Genomic DNA, 25,530 nt, shown 5'->3' on the forward strand with positions numbered 1-25,530 from the left:
CTGAACGGGGGAAAAATGGTATGTCACTGTAGTTGTTTTGTTTTGTTATAGATGCCAATACTGAATTTCTTTTGCTTATTCTCTTCCACTACAGCAAAACCTCCCAAAGTTAGAAGTGCATTTTAACACCTACTAAGTCAGCCATGGTGTTTTGGGTAAACTATGGAGTCTGAAGGCCAAATCTGGGCTGCCACCTGTTTTCTTGGTTTTTTTTTTTTTTTTAATATATATAATTTTTTTTCTTTTATTTGAGGAAGATTAGCCCTGAGCTATATCTGCCGCCAATCCTCTGCTTTTTGCCAAGGAAGATTGGCCCTGAGCTAACATCTGTGCCCATCTTCCTCTACTTTTTATGTGGGATGTCACCACAGCATGGCTTGATAAATGGTGCATAGGTCTGCACCTGGGATCTGAACTGGCAACCCTGGGCCACCGAAGCAGTGTGTGCAAACTTAACCACTGCACCACTGGGCCGGCCCCCAATATATATAATTTTATTGAGGCATATTCTACATTTCATACGTTCACCCATTCCAAGTGTACAATTCAATCATTTCATAGTAAATTTACCAAGTTATGCAATTACTACCATAAATCAGTTTTAGAACATTTCCATCCCCCATAAGATCCCCTCATGTCTATCAATTGTTAATTCCTTTGCCCTCTCCTCCCCTCCTTCCCAGGAAAACACTAATCTACTTTCTGCCTTAGTAGATTTACTTTTCCTGGACATTTCACATAAACGCAATGATATAATAGGCAGTCTCTTGTGTCTGGCTTCTTTTGCTCAACATAATGTTTTTGAGGTTCACCTGTGTTGTAACGTGGATCAACGGTTCCTTTCTTTATTGCTGAATAATATTCCATTGCATGGATATACCACATTTCGCCTACCCACTCACCTGTTGGTGGATATTTAGACTATTTCAAATTTTTGGCTACTATGGGTAATGCTCCTATGAATAGTCATGCACAAATTTTGGGGGTGGACATATGTTTTCAATTCTCTTGGAAAGAGTCCTCTAAGAGTGGAACTGCTGGGTCATCTGGGAAATTTATGTTGAATTTTTAAGAAACTGACAAACTGTTTTTCCAAAGTGGCTGCACCATTTTACTTTCTCATCAGCAGTGGGTAAGGGTTCCCTTTTCTCCACATCCTCAACATTTGCTATCATCTGTCGTTTGGATTATAGCCATCCTAGTGGGTCTAAAATGTTATCTCATAGTTTTAATTTTCATCTCCCTACTGACTAATGAAGAGCATCTTTCATGTGCTTATTAGCTATTCATCTATCTTCCTTTGTGAAATGTCTATTCAAGTCTTATGCCTATTTTTTGATTGGATTGTCTTATTGAGATGTAAGAGTTTTTTGTATATTCTGGATACAAATCCTTTATCAGGTACATGTCAAATATCATCTCCCAGTCTGTTCTTGTCTTTGCATTTTCTTAATGGTGTCTTTTGAAGTGCAAAAGTTTTGCATTTTGATGAGGTTCAATTTATCAATTCTGTCTGTCAGTGTAGTTTTAATTTGCATTTCTCTTATATGTGTGAGGTTGATCATCTTTTCATATGTTGAACATCTTTTATTATGTTTCAAATCCATTTAGATTTTCTTTTCTGAGAACTGTCTGTTCCTATCCTTTGGCTTTTTAAAATATTGGGTTATTGATCTTTTTTTATAGAGCTGCAGGAGCTCTTTGTATATTAGAAAAATGATCTCCTGTCTGTGACACTCATTACAAATAATTCTCCCAGTGTGTCCTCTGTCATTTGACTTTACATGGAGTCGGTTTTGCCACGCAGGTTAAAAAATGTTTTTGTGTGTTATTTAATTTATCATTTTTTTCTCCTATGACTCCTGGGCTGTGTGACAGAGGTAGTAAGATCGTTTCCACTCTGGGGTTATGACATATCTCTTCCTTGGCTTCTTCTTGTTCTTTTGTGTTTTTGTTTTGTTTGACATTTAAATCTTTGATACATTTGGAATCATTCTGGGGGAAAGTATAAAGAGATAGAGATTTAATTTTCTTCTTTTTCAGATGACAGCCTGATTAATCTAATACCATTTATTAGATGATCTTTTGTTTTCTTACATAAGAAAGTTGAGATGGCACCTTTGTTAAATACTAAATTTCCATATGTATTTGGGTATATTTCTTGATTTTCTGTTCTTTTTCCATTGATGTGTCTTTCTGGTCACTTGCCTGTACCAATGGGCTCTTAAAAACATGTTCTAATACCTGGCAGGTCTGGTTCTTCCTCATTAACTTTCGTTTTCAGAATTTTACTGATTATTCCTGGTTATTCACTTTCTACCTGAAGTTTAGAATCAGGTGTGTTGCCCTCCATGTGCCCGGTCCCCCCTAAGCCCCACCCCCGACGCTCCCCACATAATGTTATTGGTATTTTTATTTGGATCATATTACATTTATAGATGACGTTTGGGAGAGTCGAAGTGTTTATGATCGAGTATTCCTATCTAAGAACATGGTATACTTTTCCATGTCTCCATCTGCATCCCTCAGAATGTTTTAAACTTTTCTTTACAGAGCAAACACATTTATTAAGCTTACTCCTGGATATTTGATCTTTGTGTTGTTGCTCTTATAAGTGGACTCTTTTATTATAGTTTCTATGTAGCTGCTGTTTGTACATACAAAAGCTACTGCTTTCTGCATACTAATTTTGTTATTCCCCATCTTACTTCCCCTATTGTTTAAAGCAGTTTTCAGTTTATTCTTCTTTACTTTTCTAAGTATAGAACATATCTGCAAAAAGTGATCGTTTTGCCTCTTCCATTCCAATTTCTGTATCTCTATGTTCTTTCCCTTGTCTAACAGTGTTCAGTAGACCCTATGGGAAAATGGTGATAATGGCCATCCTTGTATTTTTTTTTTTTAAAGACTGGCACCTGAGCTAACAACTGTTGCCAATCTTCGTTTTTTTTTTTCCTGCTTTATGTTCCCAAACCGCCCCCCATACATAGTTGTATATCTTAGCTGCAGGTCCTTCTAGCTGTGGGATGCGGGACGCAGTCTCAACGTAGCCTGATGAACGGTGCCATGTCTGCGCCCAGGATCCAAACCCTGGGCTGCCGCAGCGGAGTGTGCGAACTTAACCACTTGGCCACGGAGCCGGCCCCATCCTTGTATTTTTCATGACATTAGTGGAAATGTTTCTAGTGAATTTCATTAAGCATGATATTAGCTTTCAAACTAGGAAATATTTTGTCATGCTAAAGAAGTATCCATATATTCCATTTTTTTTGTTTTATTTTTTAGTATAAAAAATGGATGTTGGGGTCGGCCCAGTGGCATGGTGATTAAGTTAGTGCACTCTGCTTTGGCAGCCTGAGGTTCACAGGTTTAGATCCGGGGCATGGACCTATACACTGCTCATCAAGCCACGCTGTGGTGGCATCTGACATACAAAATAGAGGAAGATTGGCACAGATGTTAGCTCAGTGACAATCTTCCTCAAGGAAAAATAGGAAGATTGGCAACAGATGTTAGCTCAGGGCCAATCTTCCCCACAAAAAAAACGAAAAATGGATGTTGAATTTGTAAAATGCCCTTTAAGCATCCATGGTGATGAGCTCATGGTTTTCCCTTTTGGGTCTCTTTATATGATGCAGTGTATTCAGAGCCATCCTCCACTCGAACTATCCTTGCATTCTGAAATAAACACCACTTGATTGCGATGTTTTGCCCATTGAGTGTGCCGTTGTTTTTAGCGTCCAATATTTCAGTCTGCATTTTTGCATTAATGCTCAGGAGGAAGACTGATCCGTGGTTCCATTTGTACTCAATCTTTTTTTGGGGTTTGGTAACAATGTGATCATGCCCACATCATAAAAAGTATTTGCATTGCTTTTTTTTTTTTTTTTTTACAAATATAGATTTGACTATTTACATACATGTTATAATGATTATGCTTGGTCCAGCTCTTCATCTGTTTCCCCCTCTTCCTCCTCTTACGATTAGTAACAACTGCTCAGACTTCTGAAAGATTTCAAAGTGCCAAGCTCTGTTCCAAGTGCATTGCATGTATCACTTCATCGGATTATTACATCAGCTTGGGGAGGTAGGTATTACCAGCATCCCCATTTGCAGAGGAGAAAACTGACCCATGGAGAGGAAGCAGGTCACCTAAGTCTGCAGACCTAGTGTGTGCTGGAACTGCCATTCTCCACCACGGCGCTCTCCTGCCTCTTGCAGCATCTGCCTTTTAAGGTCATGCTGCTTTGTGGCCCCCTTGGTTTTATTTCAATGTATTAACCAGACATCCTCAGTTTTCTCTGTTTTTAGTTTGACTACACATTAACTCTACTTTTCAATGTTCCTCATGGACAATTTAGACATTCCACCCACATTTTTAATCCTAGAATTATTACCTTTCTCAACTAACATGAAATGTGCTTGGCTGCTTGCCATGGGCTTTCAAGACACAACTTGTGCCTGATGGTTTAGCTGGAGGGGCACGACCTAAACATGTGAAAAAGGGAAATAACACCAAGTCAAAAGAACTGTCACTCAAGGCAGGGCTGGATGAAGTGCCAAACAATAGGGTGCAGAGCAGGAGGTGATGGAGTGCAAAGGAGAAGAACAGGAGTCCTCCGGTGGAAGGAGGCTTTGATAGGGACGTGGGGTACAGCACTTCCTGGTGACCCTCAGGCCTCACACAGGGGAGCAGAGGGCTACAAGGAGGCTGACTCTGGGGTCAGTAGTGCTGACGTTGAGAACCCCTGATCTACAGCATGGTTTTTACCACTATGTAGTACTTCATGTCGCTTAACTAATTTCCTACTAATGAACATTATTCCGTTTTCTTCTTTCGCAAAGCTATGAACAGCACAGACAGGAAGAGCTGTTTCAATCATCTGTGGCAGGGGGCTGGAAATCACATCGCATGGGCCAAATCTGGCCTGTGGTCCATGTTTGTAAATAAAGTTTTATTGGAACACAGCCATGGCCTTTTATTTACATATCCTCTGTGTCTGCTTTCACACGGTAACGGCAGAGCTAAGTAGTTGTGGCAGAGCGTATGTTTCACAGCCTCAAATATTTAGTATTTGGCCCTTTACGAAAAAAGTTTGTTATCCCTGATCTATGGCAACTTGTCTTATTTCTTTAGTATAAATTCCTTAAATTGAATTTATGGGTCCAAGGGTATGCACATTAAACATTTTGATATTTACTTGGTCCATGTCTCTCAAAAAATGTCATGCTAATTTATGTCTCCAGCAGCAATGTATGAGAGTGACATTTTTCCACATGTTTACCAACTCTAATTCTTAGCATGATTTAAAATTTTTACCAATTCTATAGGTGAAAAGAGATATTACAACATTATTTTATATTTAAATTTCTTCGCTAGTGAGTTTATAAATTTTTAAAAATAGTATTTTTTGCCTTCTTTTCTACTGGGTGTTCAGATTTTTCTTATTTTTTTTAAGAACTCTTTATATATGAAAGATACATACTATCACATATGTTGCAAATATTTTCATCAGTTTATCATATGACTTTAATTTCATTTATGATATTTTTTGCCTTTTGAGTTCTATGTAGTCAAACATATCAGCCTATTTTCTTTATGGTTTCTGCCTATGGTGATCTGCTTATAAAATTACTCCACATTATTATTAAATATTCAAACAATTTCTTCTGGTAATTTGTGGTTTAATATTTTACGTGTTGATACTTAATGCATCTGAAATTTATTTTGTATAATAAGTGAGATAAGAATCTACTTAACTTTGTCAAATGATGATCCAGTTGTCCCAATATTATTTACTGATTATTTCATCCTTCCTCAATTATTTGAAATGTCATCATTATATTACTGAATTCCAATTTGTACCTGAATCAGTTTCTGAGCACACTATTCTGAAGACAGACTACCTGAGTTTGAATCTCAGCTCCACAACTTATTAAATGTGAATTTGGCCAAATAGCTTGATCTTCATAGGTTGGGAAGATTGACTGAGTTAATTTAAATAAAGTGCTTTGCATAGGACCTGACACAGAATGTTTGCCTAAAAAATGCTGCATGCATGCACACGACACGCTATTCTTGTTATTGCTGTTATTTGTCTATTCTTTTCCCAATACCATGATGTTTTAATGACTTTATCTTCATAATTTGATTTGTACCAAGTATGATAAGTTTGCCATGATTACGGTTCTTTTTCAAAAACTTTTTGGATATTTTCATTCTTCCATATAAACTTGAGAATAATTTTGCCAATAAAAATTGTTTTGATTTTATTGGAATTGTATTGACTGCATAGAATAATGGAAAAATAATGTGTATTTGTACTTTATTGAATCTTTCTATCCAGGGAAACAATCCATCTGTCTATTTGTTCAAGTCTTCTTTCATTTTCTTTCAGTAAAGTTTTGTCAATATAATTCTGTACAATTCTGTGTAATATGTCAATATAATTTCTTGTTAAGTTTACTGTGTTTTCTAGGAAGATAATCACATAATCTGAAAACAATGATAAAATCATCACTTTTTAAATATTTACAACTCCTTTTCTTTTTATTTTCTTATTGTATTTGTTAGAACTTGCAGGGAAATATTAATAGTTCTGATAACAATATCCTTTTCTTGAGTTTGACGTTTAATGGCAATGTCTCTCGTGCTTCACTGTTGAGTATAATGCAAATCTCCTCTTGGTTTCTATGATAAATCCTTTGAGGTTAAGAAGAATTTTCCTATTTCTAGTTGATTAAGACATTTCTAAAGACAGCTTTAGACGTCAGTTTCATCAAATGCCACTGGTGTATCTATAGAGATGATCAAATAGTGTTTCTCTGGAAGAATATTAATACAGCAAAGAGCTGAGTCTTGAAAGGTGGGCAGGAATTAAACAGAGGCGGAAGGGCGGGAGGGCACCTGGAGTGAGGGGACGTGCACGGAGGCAATGAGGTACAGCAGACGACAAGTGAGTGGACTTGGAGTTAATGGGGTGAAGTTGGGGAACAAGGGGGACAGGAGGTGAGACTGATGCAAGGAGGGAGCAGAACCTAAAGGGCTCCTGAAATCAAGCAGCTCAGAATTTACTAAGAAGATGAGCATCACGTACTGTCACATCTCTATCAAAGATAAGACAGGAGAAAGGACGAACTCATGTTGAAACAAATTTGAAAGTACACACAACATCAAATGTACGCTCATGTAAACATTTGTAAGAAAGTAACCAAGACCTAATAACACGGCGAACCCATTAACTTTAAAGTTTACGGAAATGTGATTCTGATGTATTTGCGTTTTATTTCTCAAGCATATTTGTACCTGTTCTGTGGTCTTGTTAGAAAAAATAACCGCCGAACCTCCTTCTTCTTCTTTAGGGTAGTTGGGAAACGTGCCAGTCAAGTTCCTGAGGAGGAAAAAGAACGCAAATTAAACAGCAACGAATGCAGGCCTCCGTGCTCCATTCCCCAATCTCGGGCCGAACACGATTCCTCTAAGGAGCAGAAGGATCTGACAACATTAGGAGCAAGTTTCCTTCCTCAAGGTAACTGTTACTCTGACACAGACACACCTCTCTTTAAAACAGTCTGTACTCTTCTTCCTCTTTTTTTTTTTCTTAAATTTTTGAGATACTCTGCGCTTGAGTTAAGAATGAAGGCAGAAGCACAAATCATTTCTTCCTGTTTAAAGTTCAGGATAAACACAGGATTTTGAAACTAAACAGAAGGATGGAGCCGTTCGAATTACAAATTTAGTAATAGTGCATGAAATACACACACACGCTTTAGTTTTTAGTAAGTCTAAGGTCCCATATTTTAGGAGTTCCAAATAATTTTTTTTCTGAAAGCATACAACTTCTACATTTTGAAAAGCAAACTTGAAATCGAATGTTTGGGAATTTCAGAAGGGATATGTAGCTAACATTTGTAAAAGAAATTGACTTTGAAAACAAACAGACACATAGATACAGAGAGCAGATTGGTGGTTACCAGAGGGGAAGAGCGTGGGGGGAGGCTGAGAGGGGTAAAGGGGCAAGTATGTACCGTAACGGATGGAAACTAGGCTTTCGGTGGCGAGCATGATGCAGTCTAGAAAGAAGCTAAAACATAATGATGGACACATGAAATTTACACAATATTATAAACCAATGCGACCTCAATTAAAAAAAACTGACTTTGACACAAGTGTTATATTTCTTCCATTTGTTCCACATATAGAAAGAAAAGACTACCAAGTTAGTACCATTAATCCACCAAAGGATAGAATCTAATGGTTAGAGGAGACGACCGTGCTTAAGATGACTCGGCAACTCGTGGTTCTCAAACCTTGGGCCTTCGGAGCCCTTTGCCCTCTTGATAATTTTTGAGCATCCCAAAGAGCTTTTGTTTAAGTGAGTTATAGCTATTGATATGGTATTAGATATTAAAACTGAGCAATTTCTAAAAGATGCATTTTTAACTCATTTAAAAATAACAATAAAGCCCTTACATTTTCACATAAGTAACATTTAAAAAAAATTTAGAGAGAAGTGTGTTCCTGGTCTGCATCTTTGAAGGCTCTTTCAGGTCTGGAAGCTGGAGGCTCATTTCTGCTTCTGTACTCAATCTGGTGCAACATGTTGTCTTGGTTGATGTATAGGGAAAAAAATCTGGCCTCAGGCAGATGTGTAATTGGAAAACGGAGGAATATTTAGTAACCTTTTAGATAACTGTGAAGATTCTGCTTTGACCCTACACCACAACACGCCAAGCAGTAGCTTCCTAAAGGCTGGCAGTGACGGTGAATCTGAAACCATATCAGTGAATTTTCCTTTTCTGCCACATTAAAATCCACTGGTCTGTCTCGCGTGTTCCATAGATGTTTCGCCCGTGCATGATTTTGAAACATCAGGTCTTGGTCATTTGGAAAATAATGGTGCACTGAGTTATGTGAATCTTCCCAATGTTGACACATGTCATCACATCAAAAACTATATCCACTACCAACTCCACCAATCTCATAATCCGAAAGTCTAAGTAATGGGAAGTGCTCAAACTCAAAGAGGTGACTACCAGGTTTCTCAAATTTTAGTTTTCCCTAGAAAGCTTAGGTTTTATCAGCAACAAATACTCCTACTTGTTTTCCTTCATGCTCATTTGGTTCATTTTTGAGAAAATGTCTCCCCCAAACCCAAGTCTGAATAATGAGAGTTTTAGTCATTTTCTCAATTAAAAATGACGTTCTAGGGGCCAGCCCCGTGGCCGAGTGATTAAGTTTGCGTGCTCCACTCCAGCGGCCCAGGGCTTGTCAGTTTGGATCCTGGGCATGGACCCAAACACCACTCATCAAGCCATGCTGTGGCAGCATCCCACATAGAAGAACTGGAATGACCTACAACTGGGATATACAACTATGTACTTGGGCTTTGGGGTGGGGAAAAAAAAAGAGGAAGATTGGCAACAGATGTTAGCTCAGAGCCAATCTTCCTTGCCAAAAAAAGCAATGAGCAACAGTGGAAAAAAAAGAAATACCTAACAGTTCCTTTTAAAAAAAAATGACCTTCTATTAAAAAGTGGCCAGTTCAGCTTGAAACTGGACAACTTCACAGGTTCTGGAGGCCAGAAGTCCAAGATCCTAGTGTCAGCAGGGTTGGTTCCTTTTAAGCGCTGTGAGGGACAATCTCACAGCTCTTGCTCCAGGCAGCCAGCACACTTGGTTGTGCAGCTGAAGGCATTTGTGTGCATTTCTCATTTCCTCACACAGGATATTGAAAAGCTCCCATCTGGGTGCTTCCCTGTGGCTCTGAGACATGCTCAGGGCTCTCTCAATTAGAAAACACTCAGCTTCCTCGAAGTTCCATCCTCCTCCGCCACTCACGGACGTCTCTGCTCTCCTTCACCATCCAACTTTTCAAAAGAGTGCTTCACATTCACTGCCTCCATTAAAAGAGCTCTCACAGGCTGAGTGATGAGTTTGATGTTGCTGACGCCCGGGGACGTTTACCAGTCCGCTCCCTCTTGGTCCCTCAGATGACCAAGTCCTTGGTCCTGAATGGTTCTCTGTCCTTGGCTTCCAGGCTCAGCATCCTTCTGGCTCCCTGCTGTGTCTCTCACCACTCTGTCTCTGAAGGCACCTCCTCCTCTGCCTTACATAGAAGGAGCTCCCCTTATGTGACCTATAAGCAGTATTTGAGCTCTCCATCATCTCTTCTCCCTAAAATGATTTGTTTGTGGGATCCCCTCCTCTCCCCCAGTGACCACTTGCTCAACCTTGTCTGCTGGAACCTCCTTGTGTCCCCCACCTGTAATAGCTGGGGGACCCAGGGCTTGGTCCTCAGGCTCTTCTCTTCTCTGCTCACTACCTTATGACCTCATCCAGCTTCCTAGCTTTAAATACCACCGGCATTCTTCATCTCTCCAACGCTGTGTCTCCTGTCGTCATCTCTCCTGAGTTGCAGACTCATACATTCAACTGCCGGCCCAACACCTCCCTTCAGAAGCACAGTAATCATCTCAACCTTACGTGTCCCAAACTCAACTCTTGTTCTCACCTCCTCCCCTAAACTTCCCCCTCCCCTTGCATTTCTCCATTTCAGAAAATGGAAACTCTTCCTCCAGTTGCTCCAAGGGCAAAAACCTAGAATCATCCGGACTCCTCTTTCTTTCACACTTATGTTCAATCCATCAGCAGCCCTGTTGGTTCTACCTTCCAACTATATCTAGAATCGGACCACTTCTCATTGCGTCCACTGGCCTGAGCCACCACCATCTTGAACTTACGTTACTGTGATTAACTGGTCTCCTTGCTGCCCCCCTGCTCCCCTTGGGTCTACGCTCTATGTGGCAGCCAGAACGATCCTTTTAAAATGTAAGTCACATCAAGCCACTTCTCCACTCAAGGTTCTCCAATGCCCTCACTCAAAATGAAACCAAAGCCCGTATAATCAGGTTAACCTATGCCCCCATGTACTCGGGACAGGCCCCGTTTATGTGCGATTAATTATAGCACCCCCTTTCATTCTTAAGAGTGTCCTGGTTTGGGCATTGAATTAGATGGTTCCTCCAGCTGAAATATCTCCTTCTGCCTCCCCAGCTCACCCCCTACCTCCTTCCTCTTGGCTCCTCAATCTCCCTTGATGCTCCCTCCTCAGAGAGACGCTCACTCTCAGACATAAAGTAATACACCAAGTGGTGCACTCCTTCACTTGCCTTAAGGTTTTGCTCAAATGTCATCATGTCAGGAAGAGAGGTCTTCCTTGATTGTCTTATAAAAAATAAGTTTTTTGACCAAATAATAGGTTCCCTCTTATCCCACAGCCAAGGTCTTGCTGAGATCTGTATATTTGGGATAGAGAAGAGGGGGGATGCTAAGTTTATTTTTGGATGATTATCTCCATTTCTCTTTCCATTTTGGAAAATACTTTCACAGATAGAGGGGTCTTTTCTACTTCAAACAAATTTTAACACAAAATCTCTGCAAAATGATTAAGGGTTAAATATGCTGCCTTTGTGCACGATAATGATTTAAATCTTAGCTTCCCCTCGATTATACTTTGCATCTGAATTCCAAAGACATTGGATAATCTCTGAACTTTCATCATTTTGCTGATTTACAAAGTTAACATGCAGTGTGTGCCAGAAGATCATTCCCGAATACACCCCTCCCCCAACTTCCATTTGCCCTCAAATTGGGGCAACAGCCAGGCCAGTGCAGTTTCCTCAATTGGACACACAAACCAGCCAATGGGACAAGTGATGCAGGAAATATAGACACACGAAAAATAACCTTAACTATGCATGTGAGGACCCTCTCACGTCCCCCAGACCTACAGAACAAAACAGAAAAGAGGAACAAGAAAGCTCAGAACCACCCAAGAACAGAAAATTTGAGAAATGGATGTGGAACTTGAGAAGACTATGGATTTATCAGATAGTCTGAGCTCTGAGTCAGCATCTATTCACCTGTAAGCAAATGCTGGCACACCTCAGGTGGATCACATTTTTTTAAAGCAAGAATTCAGCTTTTTGGAACAAAATTTAATTCGTATTGTTAAGTATAATTTCCAAAAGATAGACTTTATTCATTAAATCCACTCTCTAAAAGGTATCAAGAAAGATTTGAAGAGGAACACTGTGCAATACATTATCTATCCAACTTTTGAGATCATTTGATATTTTTCAAAAACAAATGACACTTTCCCATCACTAAATTTGGATCATCCTGGACTATCACAAAAGGAAGAAGCTGAGGAGGCACCAGGCTTGACCTTCTAAGTGGTGGCGAGTTCCAGTTGTTCCAGGACAGCACGGGCTCTGCTATTCCACATTTCTCCCAGCTCCTGTCAATCCTAGTTCCTGACTCAGAAAGCAGCCGCTCGCATTGCACTGCTGAAGTTGTTCAGGATAACAGCCGTCAAGCCCTGGGCTCCTAAGTGGGGCCTGCACCCGTCACATATGCTCTCCCCTAAGTGAGTTTTGAGATGGGCTTCACCTGTGTAAAGCCATGCCTCTGAATCCCCAGCCATCCCACACTCCCATCTCAGCCTGGCCTCACTAAGCTCTCCCCCAACACCGCCATCCAAGTCCTTGGTCCGTGACCCCTCCTTTCAATCGGTCTTTGGCCCCACAGATATGGCATTCGTCCTGCGCATCTCTTAGCCTAAGACTCCTGCCCGAGGCACGTGGAATCCAGCCCCGACTCAGGCAGGAGGCCAGCCAGACCTGCCCTATCTCCCTCATCTCCACAAGAGGAAGTGCAAAGTATCCCACATCTTATTTTGTACAAGGAGGGTTTGCCCAGCATCGGGGTGACTCAGGGCATGTTGTTGCCATTTCCTTATTGTGCCTGAAAACTGTCCACCGGAGCTCCACAGTGTGGAGGCCAGGGCCGGGGGGGAGAAACCCCTTCTCTGCACTCTTAGATGCCGAGGCGCTGGCCTGGCCGGTCAAAAGCTGCCACCGCTGCCACTCACTTCAATTCAGGTCACCTTCGTTCACCCCTCACAGGCGTCTCCTGCTACAGCAGCAACTTGTTCTTGAAAATCAGACGTTCTGCTTAAGAATCGCTTTCCAGGAGCCGAGGTCTCATTGTTTTAAACGGGAAGCACTCAATGCGGTATAACCACAACCTCTCCCATAGCGGGACTATTTTGGGAGGAGGCAGGATGACGGAAGTAGACTGGGAAGTGCGCTGCTCACTTCCTGAAAAGAACAGAATTCAAACAACAATGTGCCACGCTGTTCCCATTTCCCTCCGCCGGCCGCGGTCCGCACCAGGAAAAGGAAAAGATCTGTTGTCCGCCCTGGAGTCCTGTTGGCTGAGAAAATGTGATCAATGAGCTATTGTCTCGGCTTCTGTTGCAGGACGTTCCGGTGGGTTTCCCATACCTTAATAATTGCAGATGAGCACTGACACCTGTAACAAAGATTCTTTTGAATATTTCCTTGTGCTAAATTTCCACCAGTGAGTTTACTCCGGGCATGGGCCATGCTCTACTCCTGGACAAATGGGGGTTCTCAGAAGATCTCCAGAACCTACTGTGCACAGAAACTCCTCAGTGAAGAGCTGAGAGAGGAGGGCAGACCATGAACTTCCAGGCCCTCACTCGTGGGGGAGACAGGCTGTCCCGGGGCCTGCACCTGCCGCGCATGCGTTAGCGCTCCGTCTCTTCTATCCTTCACCCTTTTGCCTTTACGGTTTTGCCCAGATTGGGTGTAAAATGGAAGCCCGATCTGAATTTGCATTTCTTTAGCAGCTAGTGAGGTCTGCACTTTGCTACAGGTGTTTGTTGCATGAAGGTTTATACATCATTTTCACACATGCTTTCCACAAAGTAGTTTCTCATTTCATCCTTACGAAATTCTGTGAGATAAGCACTTTTCTCCATTTTGCTAAGGTGGAAATTTGAAAATGCGAGAGTTTCAGTGGCGTATCCAAAGGAGAGCCTGGATTCCCACGTGGGCTCTTGCCTGGACGCCTGGGGCGCCCCCGCTAATCGCCACCGCTTACTCTATTTGCATAAACCCTAGACAGTGGAGTTCTAATACTTAGGGTGTCACGTTTGCTTTAAACACCTTTCACGTGCACACATCGTTTGCTCCAAGAATTCCACTATGAGGAATCCTTACAGAAGTGAAAGCAGAGATATTTTGTGACGCACTGTTTGTACTAGCAAAACCGGAAATAATAAAACCGCAATAAAAAACTGCAAATAATCATTCTGTGGGGGGAATGGTTAGGTAATTACGGTAAAGCCCCAGTGTGGAATTCAGCTTCTGGACCTGACTGGACCTGTTCTTCCTTACCTGTTCACCCTGGCACTTCATAAATACTTAGATGGATGAATAAATTCAGCTAAGACTAATGTGCTGTACAGGAATAGCAGGGATGCTAATGATAGGATGTGAAGGGGAAAGACAAGGCTGGGGAGTGACATGGGTTATTGAAAGAAAAGAGGATGGAAGGGGCGCCCCAGGCCTGTGTGTGTGTCTGCAGGTGCACAGACACTGCACTGTCCACGTGGATTAGCTCAGAGGTGCGGGATGGGAGGGAGGAAGACCACGAAGTTTTTCATTATACATTTCAGTACTGTTTTCCTTGCTACAGCAAAAGGGAATTATATTTGTAATTAAATAAAACAACAAAGTACACACATTTATAACAAAAAATAAATTTCACATTCGGTTGGTTTCCTTTTACGTCTTATTTTAGGGTTTGATTATTATAAAGACCTTGTCATTTTCACAGCACAATTAGCCCAATTTTCTGTGAAAATATTTTTGTTTTTATAGGTAGAAAATTGTGACCTGTCTCTGGGGGAGTCAAATTCTCCATTCTGCTTTCTACTCCTTGTTGAATTTAACAATTAAAGCAATCTAGTTATCGCAATCATGTTTTTTCCATTCTTAGTACTTTTTTTTTTACTTAATTTATCAAACACTGTTTATTTCCATCTGTATTTGTCAGTTCCTGGGCTCTCTACTTTGTTGCATTGATCTATGGTTATGCTTTTACATTAGTATAGCGCCCCCTTATTTTTCTTTATAATATACTTGAAAATACAGTGCCATTTGTCCTTCCTTATTTTCTTATTTTAATCCTAATGACTTTAATAATTATGTTTTCAAGTTCAATAAATAATCCTGTTGGGATTTTAATTGAAATTGCATTATCTCTATAAATTACCTAGAGCAGACGTGTCATCTTCCCATTTAACTGGAAACATGGCACCCCTTGCCGCTTACTCAAGTCTTTCTTCCTTTCTTCCTTTTAACATTTGTAGACTTCTTAAATTTTCATGTATTTCTCTTTCATATTTAGTCTGCCATTGACTTAAAAAATGCATTTTGCCACTTTCTTTAAAATAGTTATTCTTATTTCCTTTTCATGTCATTATTCTGACAATAATTTATATTATGGCACTAATAATTATTAGGGGAAAAAGCCATCCATATCGTCCTTTCCTGTCATGGGAACGTCTATAGTGTTTTTTCATTAAGTGTACAGCTCTCTTCTCTTTTAAAAAATACTTGTTGTTTCATTCATTCAGAACATATTTATCGAGTGTCTACTATGGGCCAGAGGTTCTAGGCACTGGGTAAAAGCAGTAAACAGAAGATATAAAAATCCTTGTTTTTATTCAGCTTACATTTTATTATGCTAAGAATGAACCCTTGTTTTTCTGTTTTTAAATTTTTAAAATAAGAAGTGGATTTTAATTGTATCAAATGATCTTTCTGCATCAACTGAAACCATCATACTGCTTTTCTTGATGTACATAATCCTGAATTTTCCTACTGCTTCACGATTTATATTTCTGGGAATAAACACTCGTGGTCTAATTTTGAAACACTTGGAAACCTAAAAGTACCATCTGAAATAACAATTGAGTCAGAGAGAAAAATCAAAACACAAACAAATTGGAAATGAATAACCAAAAACGAAAATCACAACATAGAATTTTTTTTTTCCTGCAGAATAAGGATTCAATATTATAAGTGCAAGATTCTAACCTCCCTTCTCCCAGATGCCACTAGAAGGAACAACAGTTCTGGGGACAGAAACTATTTAAGCACATTTCCCAAATGCTGGAATTCCTGTGGAGGAGGCTCCTGGGCGGGGCCACAGCTCCTGCTCTGAACAGGAAGGTTTCTCTGGGCATCTGAGCATCTGGGAGTGCCAGCTCAGGCAGTGGCCGCAGGATGGGTGGTCAGCCCCGACCCGCCTTCCTGGAGGGAAAAGGGAGCCACTGTAGGGTCATGACCTGCCTTAGGATTTTAAAGGATGATTCTTCCTCTCTGTGGCGGACAGACTCTAAGGCAGCCCCTGTGTTCTCTGCCTCCCGGTGTTCACACCATTGTGTGTTTCCTTCCCCTTGAGTGTGGGCGGGACCCGAGTCTGGTTTGTAACCAAGAGAATACAGTGAGCGTGACAACAGGATGCCACCGCTCTGATTCTTCTATATGGTTGTAATTTCCACCTTCCTCCTGGACTCCTCCTCTGCTGGCTCTGATGAAGCAAGCTGCCACAGGGAGAGGCCCACCTGGCAAGGAGCTGGGGGCCACCTCCAGCCAACAGCCAGCAAGGACCTTCAGCCATCCGTCTGGCAGCCCACAAGGGACTGAGAGCTTGGAAGCAGAGAAGACCTCAGCCCCAGCTGGCACCTTGACTGCAGACTTGTGAGACCCTGAGCAGAGGACGCAGCTCGCCCAGGCTCCTGACCCACAGAAATCATAAGGCATCAGTGGGTGTGGTTTTAGGCCATTAACTTTGTAAGTCTCAGTGATACTGTTCTGCAGCAACAGAGAGCGAATACACTGTCATACTGAAAACAGATTTCGAGGAACAAGAGTAGTTGCAGTGAGATGAGTTAGGGGGTGATTGCAGTCTAGGCTGTGGCTGATGCAGACTGGGGTGACAGCAAAGATGGAGGCCTGAGAAGTGGGTGGGTTTGGGGGTATCTTGTGAAGGTAGAAGCAATGGAATTTTCCGACTGACTGGATGCTGGGCTGAGAGAAGGAGAGGAGTCAGGGATGCTGCTAAGAGACTGGAAGGTGGATTCACCATATGCTGGGATGGGAAAGGCTGTGTGGAGCAGGGCTGAGGGAGTAAGATGCCATTTCAGGTGTGGACTTGTGGTGCCTGAGATGTTCCCCCTACGTCTGAGTGGGGATATCGAGTGGACAGCTGGATCGCCATGTCTGGAGTTTAAGAGAACGCTCTGGGCTGGGGATTCACATTTGGGAGTCAACAAAACAAAGATGCGCCTGGATGAGGTTACCATGGAGACAGAGAAGCGAAGGGAAAGGAGGGAGGCAAAGCCCGGGGCCCGGGCCTCTGCTTGTGAAGAGGTGGGAGAGAAGAAGAGAGACCAGCAACAGATTTGGGTAGCTTCTATTATAGATTTTGTGCCCAAGGATTTTTCTCCTCTCTTTTCAGATTATTGCATTGCCATCATAGGATGTCACCAAAGTCAGCCTCAAGACAGGGCATTTGTCAGACACAGTTGATCATCTTGCAGAGAGTACTTAAGTCAGATGGCCTTTCCACCTAGAAAGGACGATGTCCTTGGTCCCCCGGCGGGCAGGGTCTGTTCTCTACACCAGCTCTGGTTCTCTCCTGAAAACTGAAGAGCTCAAATGCAACAACCTGCAGTCTTTATTGAAAATGCAACCTGATCTAGTAAATGCATTGAAATGATTTGCAAAGAAACGTCCATAATATTATATTCATTTATTAGGCACTTATGTGCTCAGAACTTGTTATCATCGTCTCATTTCATCCTCCCAACAGCCCTATGAGGTAGGGACTGTTATCCTCAACATTCTTCAGATGAGGAAACTGAGACTTAGTTTAAGCAATTTGCCCAGGCAGAGCCAAGCTTTGAGACATTCTAGAACCTGCAGGCTTGGCTCCACCACCCAGTACTTAACATGGGCTCATGGGCGGAGCTGAGCTGACGGCCACGGAAAATACACTGGCGGCTTAGGTTCCAGTAATAAAGCCTTAAAATAAGGCTTTAGACACAATAAAAGAGCATTTGGGAGCTAGACGTATAAGGAAAATAGTATTTTACTGGAAATGAAGAAAACTGGTGCCACTAATTAGCTGTGTGATTTGAGCAAACCTCTGCATTGCTGTGGGAACCCGGTTCATTTCTCTCTCTGCCAAATGGTGCAGCTGAACTAGGTTTATTCATTCAGTTACTAAAAAATAAGTATTGTGTGCCTGGTAGACAATTTCTAAAGTTCTTTCGGCTTTAGAAACTCGATGATTTTGAAATGTGACAAAAGTTGGTGAGGGAAGAGCAATGTTAATCTCTTCCAGAATCTATTCAATGATTAATGTTACTTTCTTCTAAAAATATGTTCAACATAGCTCTCTGCCATTATATTCTTTTATTTGAGGAAGCTTGAGGAGAAAAACACCCATGCCTTATATCTTTCAGTGAGCAAACGCAAGGTACAGACCATTTGGTAAAGTTAGGGCCTATTAAAAATTTATGCATATTGTCAAAAATTCTTACACAAACGTGAAAATGACCAGCTCTAGAGTTTGCAGTGATTTAGAAAGCAGAACTACTCACATGATAAATTTTTCCCCTGAGGTCTGACACCGAGCTTCAACGGGTCCCACATTTCAGACTCCCAGGACGGAGATTTATATGTGTTTCATCAAGTATGAAAACTATATGGATGGAGGGGTTTCCGGCTGGTCCCCCCCAAGTCACCTAGCCACCTCCATTAATGTCAGCAGGCTCATAAATTTCTCCTGCGTTCTAAAGAAAGCAGCTTGTGCCACCGCACAGAAGCCTCCTAAAGTGTCACTTGCTGCCTATAAATTTACTTACACTCAATAAAGGCAATTGGCTGCACATGGAGTTAATTACCCAGGCCCTCCTTGGGAAACTGAGGGTCTCACCATTTCTCAAAGAAGAGGAGGAAAAAGTCGTGTGCAAAGCAAGGTAATTTCTTACTGGCACGTTACAAAATCTGATTTATGCATTGATGTTTCTACTTATTAGCGGGATATTATTAGCAGTTAGCACTCAAGACGGAAGCTGCCTTCTTTTTTATTTTTATTGTTTTGTGAAGAAGATTGGCCCTGCACTAACATCTGTTCCAATCTTCCGGTATTTTATGTGGGATGCTGCCACAGTGTGGCTTGATGAGTGGTGCTAGGTCCGTGCCCCGGATCTGAACTGCAAACCCCAGGCTGCCGAAGTGGAGTGTGTGAACTTAACCACTACGTCACCGGGCCAGCCCGTGGAAGCTTCCTTCTTGATTTGAAAGTATTATCTTTACTCATGCTTGAATCCTGCAGGAACTTCCCTCCCCAGTTCTCTGCCTACTTTTATTTTATTAAAAGGATTTGTCCATCAACTCCTCTTTATTTAAATGAGTAACTATCCCCCTTCTTGACTCAAGAATCCAGAAAGCTTAGAAAAGTAGTTAGAGGAGGAAAAATGTAAGTTAGCAACATGCCCAGATATGCATGTTTTAAGCTCATTTCTTATGTGCCACTTTCAAAAATAAATAATCTTTTATAAACAGCAACAGAGTGAATTACAGGAAAGGGCGGCTTTAGGGCAGAAAGGTTAATTCTGAAGATCCTCCAACCTCATTTGATCCAGTGGCAAATGCATGTTTATGAAACACAAAGGCACAATAACTTGTGTCTGAAGTAATACATACATGTTGACGTGTCACCATATGACGCAGAAATTAAGAGCTTGCTAAAACAAACCAAAAGGCCATATATCCCGAGAGCTATCTGTCCCCCGTCACAGTGTTAAGTGCCATAAAGGAGATGGCTCCAAAGTCATCTGACTGTGCCAGTGACAGGGGCTTCAGCAGAGAGGCAGGGTATATGGGGGCTTGGCTTCACATTCCCAGCATAATACCGGTTTTAATTTTGCAGTAGTGTTCCGCCACTTCTCGGTGTGACTCCCTCCACTTCCCCACCTCCCTGAAGGGACACAGAGGGGGAGAGTACCTCTAGCCCAAGGTCACTCCAAGGACAGTCCAAGGACCAGGAGCATCAGCATCTCCCGGGAGCTTGTTAGAAATTCAGACTCTGCACCATAGACCCAGGCAACGAAAGCAAACATAGAAGAGAGGGATTACACCAAACTCAAAAGCTTCTGCTCAGCGAAGGAAATAACGAAATGAAAAGGCAACCTACAGAACTGGAGAAAATAATGGCAAACCATGTATCTGCTAAAGGGTTAACATCCAAAATATAGGAGGAATTCCTACAACTCGATTGCCCGATTAAAAAATGGGCAAAAGAACCGAATAGACATTTCTCAAAAGAGGACATACAAATGGCCACCGGGTATGTGAAAAGGTGCTCAGCATCACTAATCATCAGGGAAATGCAAATGAGAACCACAGTGAGATGTCACCTCCCACTTGTTAGGATGGCTGTTATCAGAGAGATGAAAGATAACAAGTGTTGGTGAGGACCTGGAGAAAAGGGCACCCAGGTGGGAATGGAAATTGGTGCGGTTATTATGGAAGGCAGTATGAAGGTTCCTCAAAAAATTAAAAATACTATATGAACCACCACGGGATCCAGCAATCCTCTTTCTGGGTATGTACTTAAAGGCAGTGAAATCAGGATCTTGAAGAGTTAAATGCACTCTGTGAAGTGACAGAAAAGGTATCTATTGGTCTCTGCCCCTGGTTCCTGACACAGAGCTCCTAAAACCCTTGGGATTTCCTGGGTGATAGGAGTGTCTTCTGTTCTAATGAGGAAACACTTGGTGGTCTCCTGGATGGAGGTTGGTCACCAGAAAGACGAAGCATAATTAGAAGCTAGGAAATTTCGACACCACTCTCTATCCTCCAAGAAGGCAAGAAGAGATGGAAAGTGAGTTAATGTCGATCACGCCTACGTGAGGAGGCCTCCACAAAAATCCAAAAAGTATGGGGTTTGGAGAGCTTCTGGGTTGGTGAACACGTGGAGAGAGGATGGAAGCTCTGTGCCCTTCCCCCATACCTTGCCCTACGCATCTCTTCCATCCGGATGTTCATCTGTATCCTTTACCATATCCTTTTATAATAAACCAGTAAATACAAGTGTTTCCCCGAGTTCTGTGAGCCACTTTAGCAAATTACCAAACCCGAGGGGGAAGTCGTGGGAACTCCGATGTATAGCCAGTCAGAAGTATAGGGGACAACGTGGGGTTTGCAATTGGCATCTGAAGTGGGGGGGCAGTCTTGTGGGACTGAGCCCTCAACTTGTGGGATACGACGCTATCTCTAGGTAGTATCAGAATCGTGTTGACCACAGGACACCCAGCTCGTGTTGCAGAGGATTGCCTGATGCGTGGAAAACCCACATACCTGGTGCCAGAAGGAAGGGAAGTATTGTGAGTGTGGTAGCAAGTGCGAGAGTAAAGGAGAAACACGTAGGAGGAGGTGTCTTTTCTTATGCACACACCCATGTTCATTGCAGCATTATTCACAACAGCTGAGATACGGAAACAACTTCAATGTCCATCGACGAAAACACAGATAAAGAAAATGAGGTATAGACATACAATGGAATATTATACAGTCATAAAAAAGAAGGAAATCCTGCCTTTTGTGACAACATGGATGAACCTGGAGGACATTATGCTAAGTGAAAGAAGTCAGACACAGAAGGACCAACACTGCCTGAACTCACTGACACGCGGAATCTGAAATAGTCAACACGTAGAAGCAGAGAGTAGAATGGTGGTTGCCAGGGGCTGGTGGGCGGGGGTGGGGGTGGGGGTGGGGGCGGGGGGAGAGTAACCAGGGGTTATTAGTTAAAAGGGACAAAGTTCCAGTCATATAAGATGAGTAAGTCCTAGAGATCCATATAGCTTACAGCCAGGAGTTAACAATACTGTATTGTGTATATAAAGATTTCTTAAGAGGGGAAGTCCTATGTTAAGTGTTCTTATTACACACAAAAACAATAAATCAGTATAAAGAGTGGGAGGTAATTTAAAAAATGCAGACTCAATTCCCACTGGTGACCTACAGAACTTCTGGGGGTGGGGCCCAGAAATCTGCGTTTTCACAGGCTTTCCAGCTGATTCTGATGAGTGCTCCTGCTGGAGAGGCACCGCTGTCTGGCCCAACGTGAATTACAACGTGTCGCTGGAGCTTCAGCTTTCAGAAACTGCCTATTAATTCAGCTAAGCTCAGCACACGTGTTGCCGAATCCCAGGCCCTGTGCCGGGTTCGAGGGAAACCTCAGGAAGACAGCACTGTCCTGCCCCCAAAAGGCTTGCAACCCAGAGGGAAAGACCGAAGAACAATGGAGGGGACAGTGGGAGACAGGAGTATGCCCTAGAGTGTCTGTGAGCCCACAGAGAGCGAGTCTGTCCACGGCCTTTACAAGGAGCCTCAGGGCCGGTCTTCCAACACGACTGGGTGCCTGGACGAACCACCAGAGCCTACAGCTGCTGCGTGTTCTTAATTTGATTTACCATGATGACTGACACCAAAATACGCAATTTCACGCGGGCGTGCACCTGTCCCCAAGGCCCGTGTGAATAATGCCCGGAACCTTAAATTCTCACCCCACCTCTTCTTGTGTCTCCCACTCAACCTCATATATTTTCCCCCAAAGCAAATGGCAGAAAATGGTTGCTCGCTTTCTCATATGAGTGACCTGCACGTGTCCGCATCTCTGCAGACCACAACTGTTTCCGTGAATTCACTGAAGGAATCAAAAATACTGGGTCCCCAACCCACCTCCCTGGGTGTGACCATCCCTCCCCACCGTGCTTCTGAAACGTTTTTCCTTCCGAAAGTCATTCTTGCTCCATGTAGACAACTTGGAATATAAAGGAAAAGAACGAATAGAGCCGCGATCCCACTACCCAGAAGATATCAACTGTGACCATTCTGGTGGTTTCTTTTTGATGTCCTTAAAAGCCCTCAAAGGGAAGAATTCTGAGCCTTTCCTTGAGAGCCGCTTCCGGTTTTACACAACGCTCACATTTCAGAAAGTCTTCACTCACCCGGGTTTTAGTTCTGACAGTAACCAGCCAAGTTTTTAGCCAACTTGTCTGACTTCTCTGAGTCCACTTTGTCATCTCTACAGCGACCGGAGCAAGCCAGCTTTCTCAAATCCCATGACCCCTCTCTCTCTTTCTCCCTTTTATTACACGGAACCATCACCACGCTCTGGCTAAAGATGCTTAGAAGGAGGGGAAAGAGAAAGCAGGAAGCAGGAAAGCCCTGGGCTTCCCTCTGGTACCCAACAAGCCACATAGCCTTGGGCAACTGCCATCTTTTCCTACAAAATGACACTGAATGCTTACTGCACATGGAGTCTCAAGGACAAGGCTTCTGCTCCTGGAATGCTTGGAACAAGGAGAAAAGCTTGGTATTTTGGAATCAAGACACCTGAGTGTGGATTCCAGCCCGCCCTCTCTCATGAGTCACGAATCCTGGGAAAGCGGCTCAACCTTTCTCAGCCTGGGGATCCTGGAAGAGCATCCATGGGAAGCCCCGAGTGTGGTCCCTCTTGCAGGAGCCGCGGAGAGATCCAGAAGAAAGGCCCAGCTTCTGAAGGAGTCACTAGCGATGGGAGTTGGTGGAGGCCCGAGGGCCTGGGAGATGCGGGCGGGGGCTGGAGTGGGGAGAGACTCGCGTGCAGCCTTCTGCGCATAGGTGACACTTGCCTTTCTCCGAAGTTCTGCCTCGCTCCAAATACACTCCTCACCCTCAGGAAACTCCTGCTTATCGCCGGAAGCTCTACTGGGCACGGAGTACCGTCCAGGTTAGTCCTACTGTCCCCTCCAGGGAAAGTTCCCGGAGCCCTAGATTGGCATAAACTTGGGGAGCGAGAGACAAGGAGTCTGGAGGTGTCCCCAGGTCCACACACCTTCGAATCACAAAGCTTAACTGGCAGAACTGTACACAAAAGGGCGGATCTTACTGCATTTAAATTACAGCTTAATTTTAAAAATGAGAACAAATGAACCAAGCATTCCGAGACGTCTTCCTGCGATCTGGAGACAGGCCGCTCCCGCCCCCGCCCGGGGAGACTTAGCACATTCCATCCTGTCTTTTTTGTTTGCCTGCCCTGTGACTGTCCCCTCAGCTTTATCCCCACCCCCAGCCCTTGCGGCCCTCCTTGCCTGCCTCCACCGCGGCCTCTCCTGTAGATTGAAAATGCAGCATTTTGAAAAGATGCTCATGCCTGCGAATATAAAGCTCGCAGATCCAGGAATGCAAACTGCAAATTGTGTGTCTGAGAACGTGTTGGCCTTCCTATATGCTTAAAATAATTCTTATATGGGTGTATCATGCGCCACACCTTGTTCTAAGGGCTTTTAGGTATTAATCTGTTATCCGCCCTATGAGGTAGGTACTATTAATATCTTCATTTTTAGATGAGGAAATGGAGGCACAGAGAGGTTAAGTCACTGGTTCAAGGTCACACAGCCTGTAAGAGCTGGAGCTAGCATCTGAACTCAGGCAGCCTGGCTCTGGGATCTCTACTCCTGTGTGTGTGTGTGTGGCATTTATATTGTATTTGTTTCTTATAGATAATAGATACCATCACATCATAAGATTAAAAGGCAGTGGCATTTTAATTCCCAGCCAAGCTCACCCTGCTCTTTCCTCTTAACCATCAGTTCCAATTGATTGTGTGTTGGTTTATAAAATGGAAAAAAGGTGACCTAATTTACATCACTTTCAGATTCCTTAAGATGACATGGATTAACAGGAGTCTGCTAAGGTCAGAGGAGAGATGCCAATGGGCCACTGCTGGAGCCGTCACCCTATTTGGGGGTCTTCCTTCTCTCTGGATTGAAGGATGAGCTGGACGTCAGGCATAGTTTCAACAAAGTAAGGGACAAAATGTAGGTGGGGAGAAATGGCAATGCCCCACAACTGGGCACTTTGCAAAGACCCAAAGGCCTAGGATCAGCCCTGGGTTTCTGAGTTGACAGCCACTCAGTGGCTCTGATGCCGGTGAGGGAAACAAGGAAGGGACTGCTGAATCTTCAGCAAACAGAGCCCGCCTTCCTATGGACTGACTGGGGGCAGGCAGCCTACCCGGCCTTCAGGGCTCTCACATACAGCCCCAAGGGGTCGGATGAGGCACTCCCAAGACTCTTTGATGATGCTTTAAACTGAAGCTCATCTACGGATCTGGGAACTTAGATGACCGTTTGTGACAGCTCCCAAGCCAAGAGAAATAGCAGTATAGCAAGACATTTTCTGAAAACAAGTGTCCCCACGACTGTGCTGTCAATGTCCAATATGGTAGCCACCACCAATATGGTAGCACCATTGTGCTGTCCAATATGGTAGCCATGTGGCTATCTAAACTTAAATTAATTAAAACTAAATTAAAGATTCAGATCCTCAGTCACCTTAACCCCCTTTCAAGTGCTCAATAGCCCCACGTGGCTAGTGGCTACTAGAGTGGACAGTGCAGATCCACCGTTTCCACTACCACAGAAAGTCCTGTTGGACAGCGGTGGTCTAGAGTAACACAAACTCCCTTAGTTTTGTCCCTCATCACGAATGATATCAGTGAATGAAAGGGAGAAGAGCGATTATCTC

General features: G+C 43.0%; 1 protein-coding gene across 4 annotated transcripts in view; it reads right to left on the bottom strand.

The window, feature by feature from the left end:
* The window catches only part of IQCA1 (IQ motif containing with AAA domain 1), a 155,622-nt gene that overhangs the window by 82,311 nt on the left and 47,781 nt on the right, over positions 1-25,530 (bottom strand). For all 4 annotated transcript variants that reach the window (XM_070618671.1, XM_070618669.1, XM_070618672.1 and 1 more), the window contains one exon: positions 7,307-7,391. In XM_070618671.1, coding sequence (XP_070474772.1) covers positions 7,307-7,391 — 85 coding nt within the window. The remainder of the gene's footprint in view (positions 1-7,306; positions 7,392-25,530) is intronic.

Source organism: Equus przewalskii, chromosome 5, assembly GCF_037783145.1.
Source record: "Equus przewalskii isolate Varuska chromosome 5, EquPr2, whole genome shotgun sequence".
Taxonomy (NCBI): domain Eukaryota; kingdom Metazoa; phylum Chordata; class Mammalia; order Perissodactyla; family Equidae; genus Equus; species Equus przewalskii.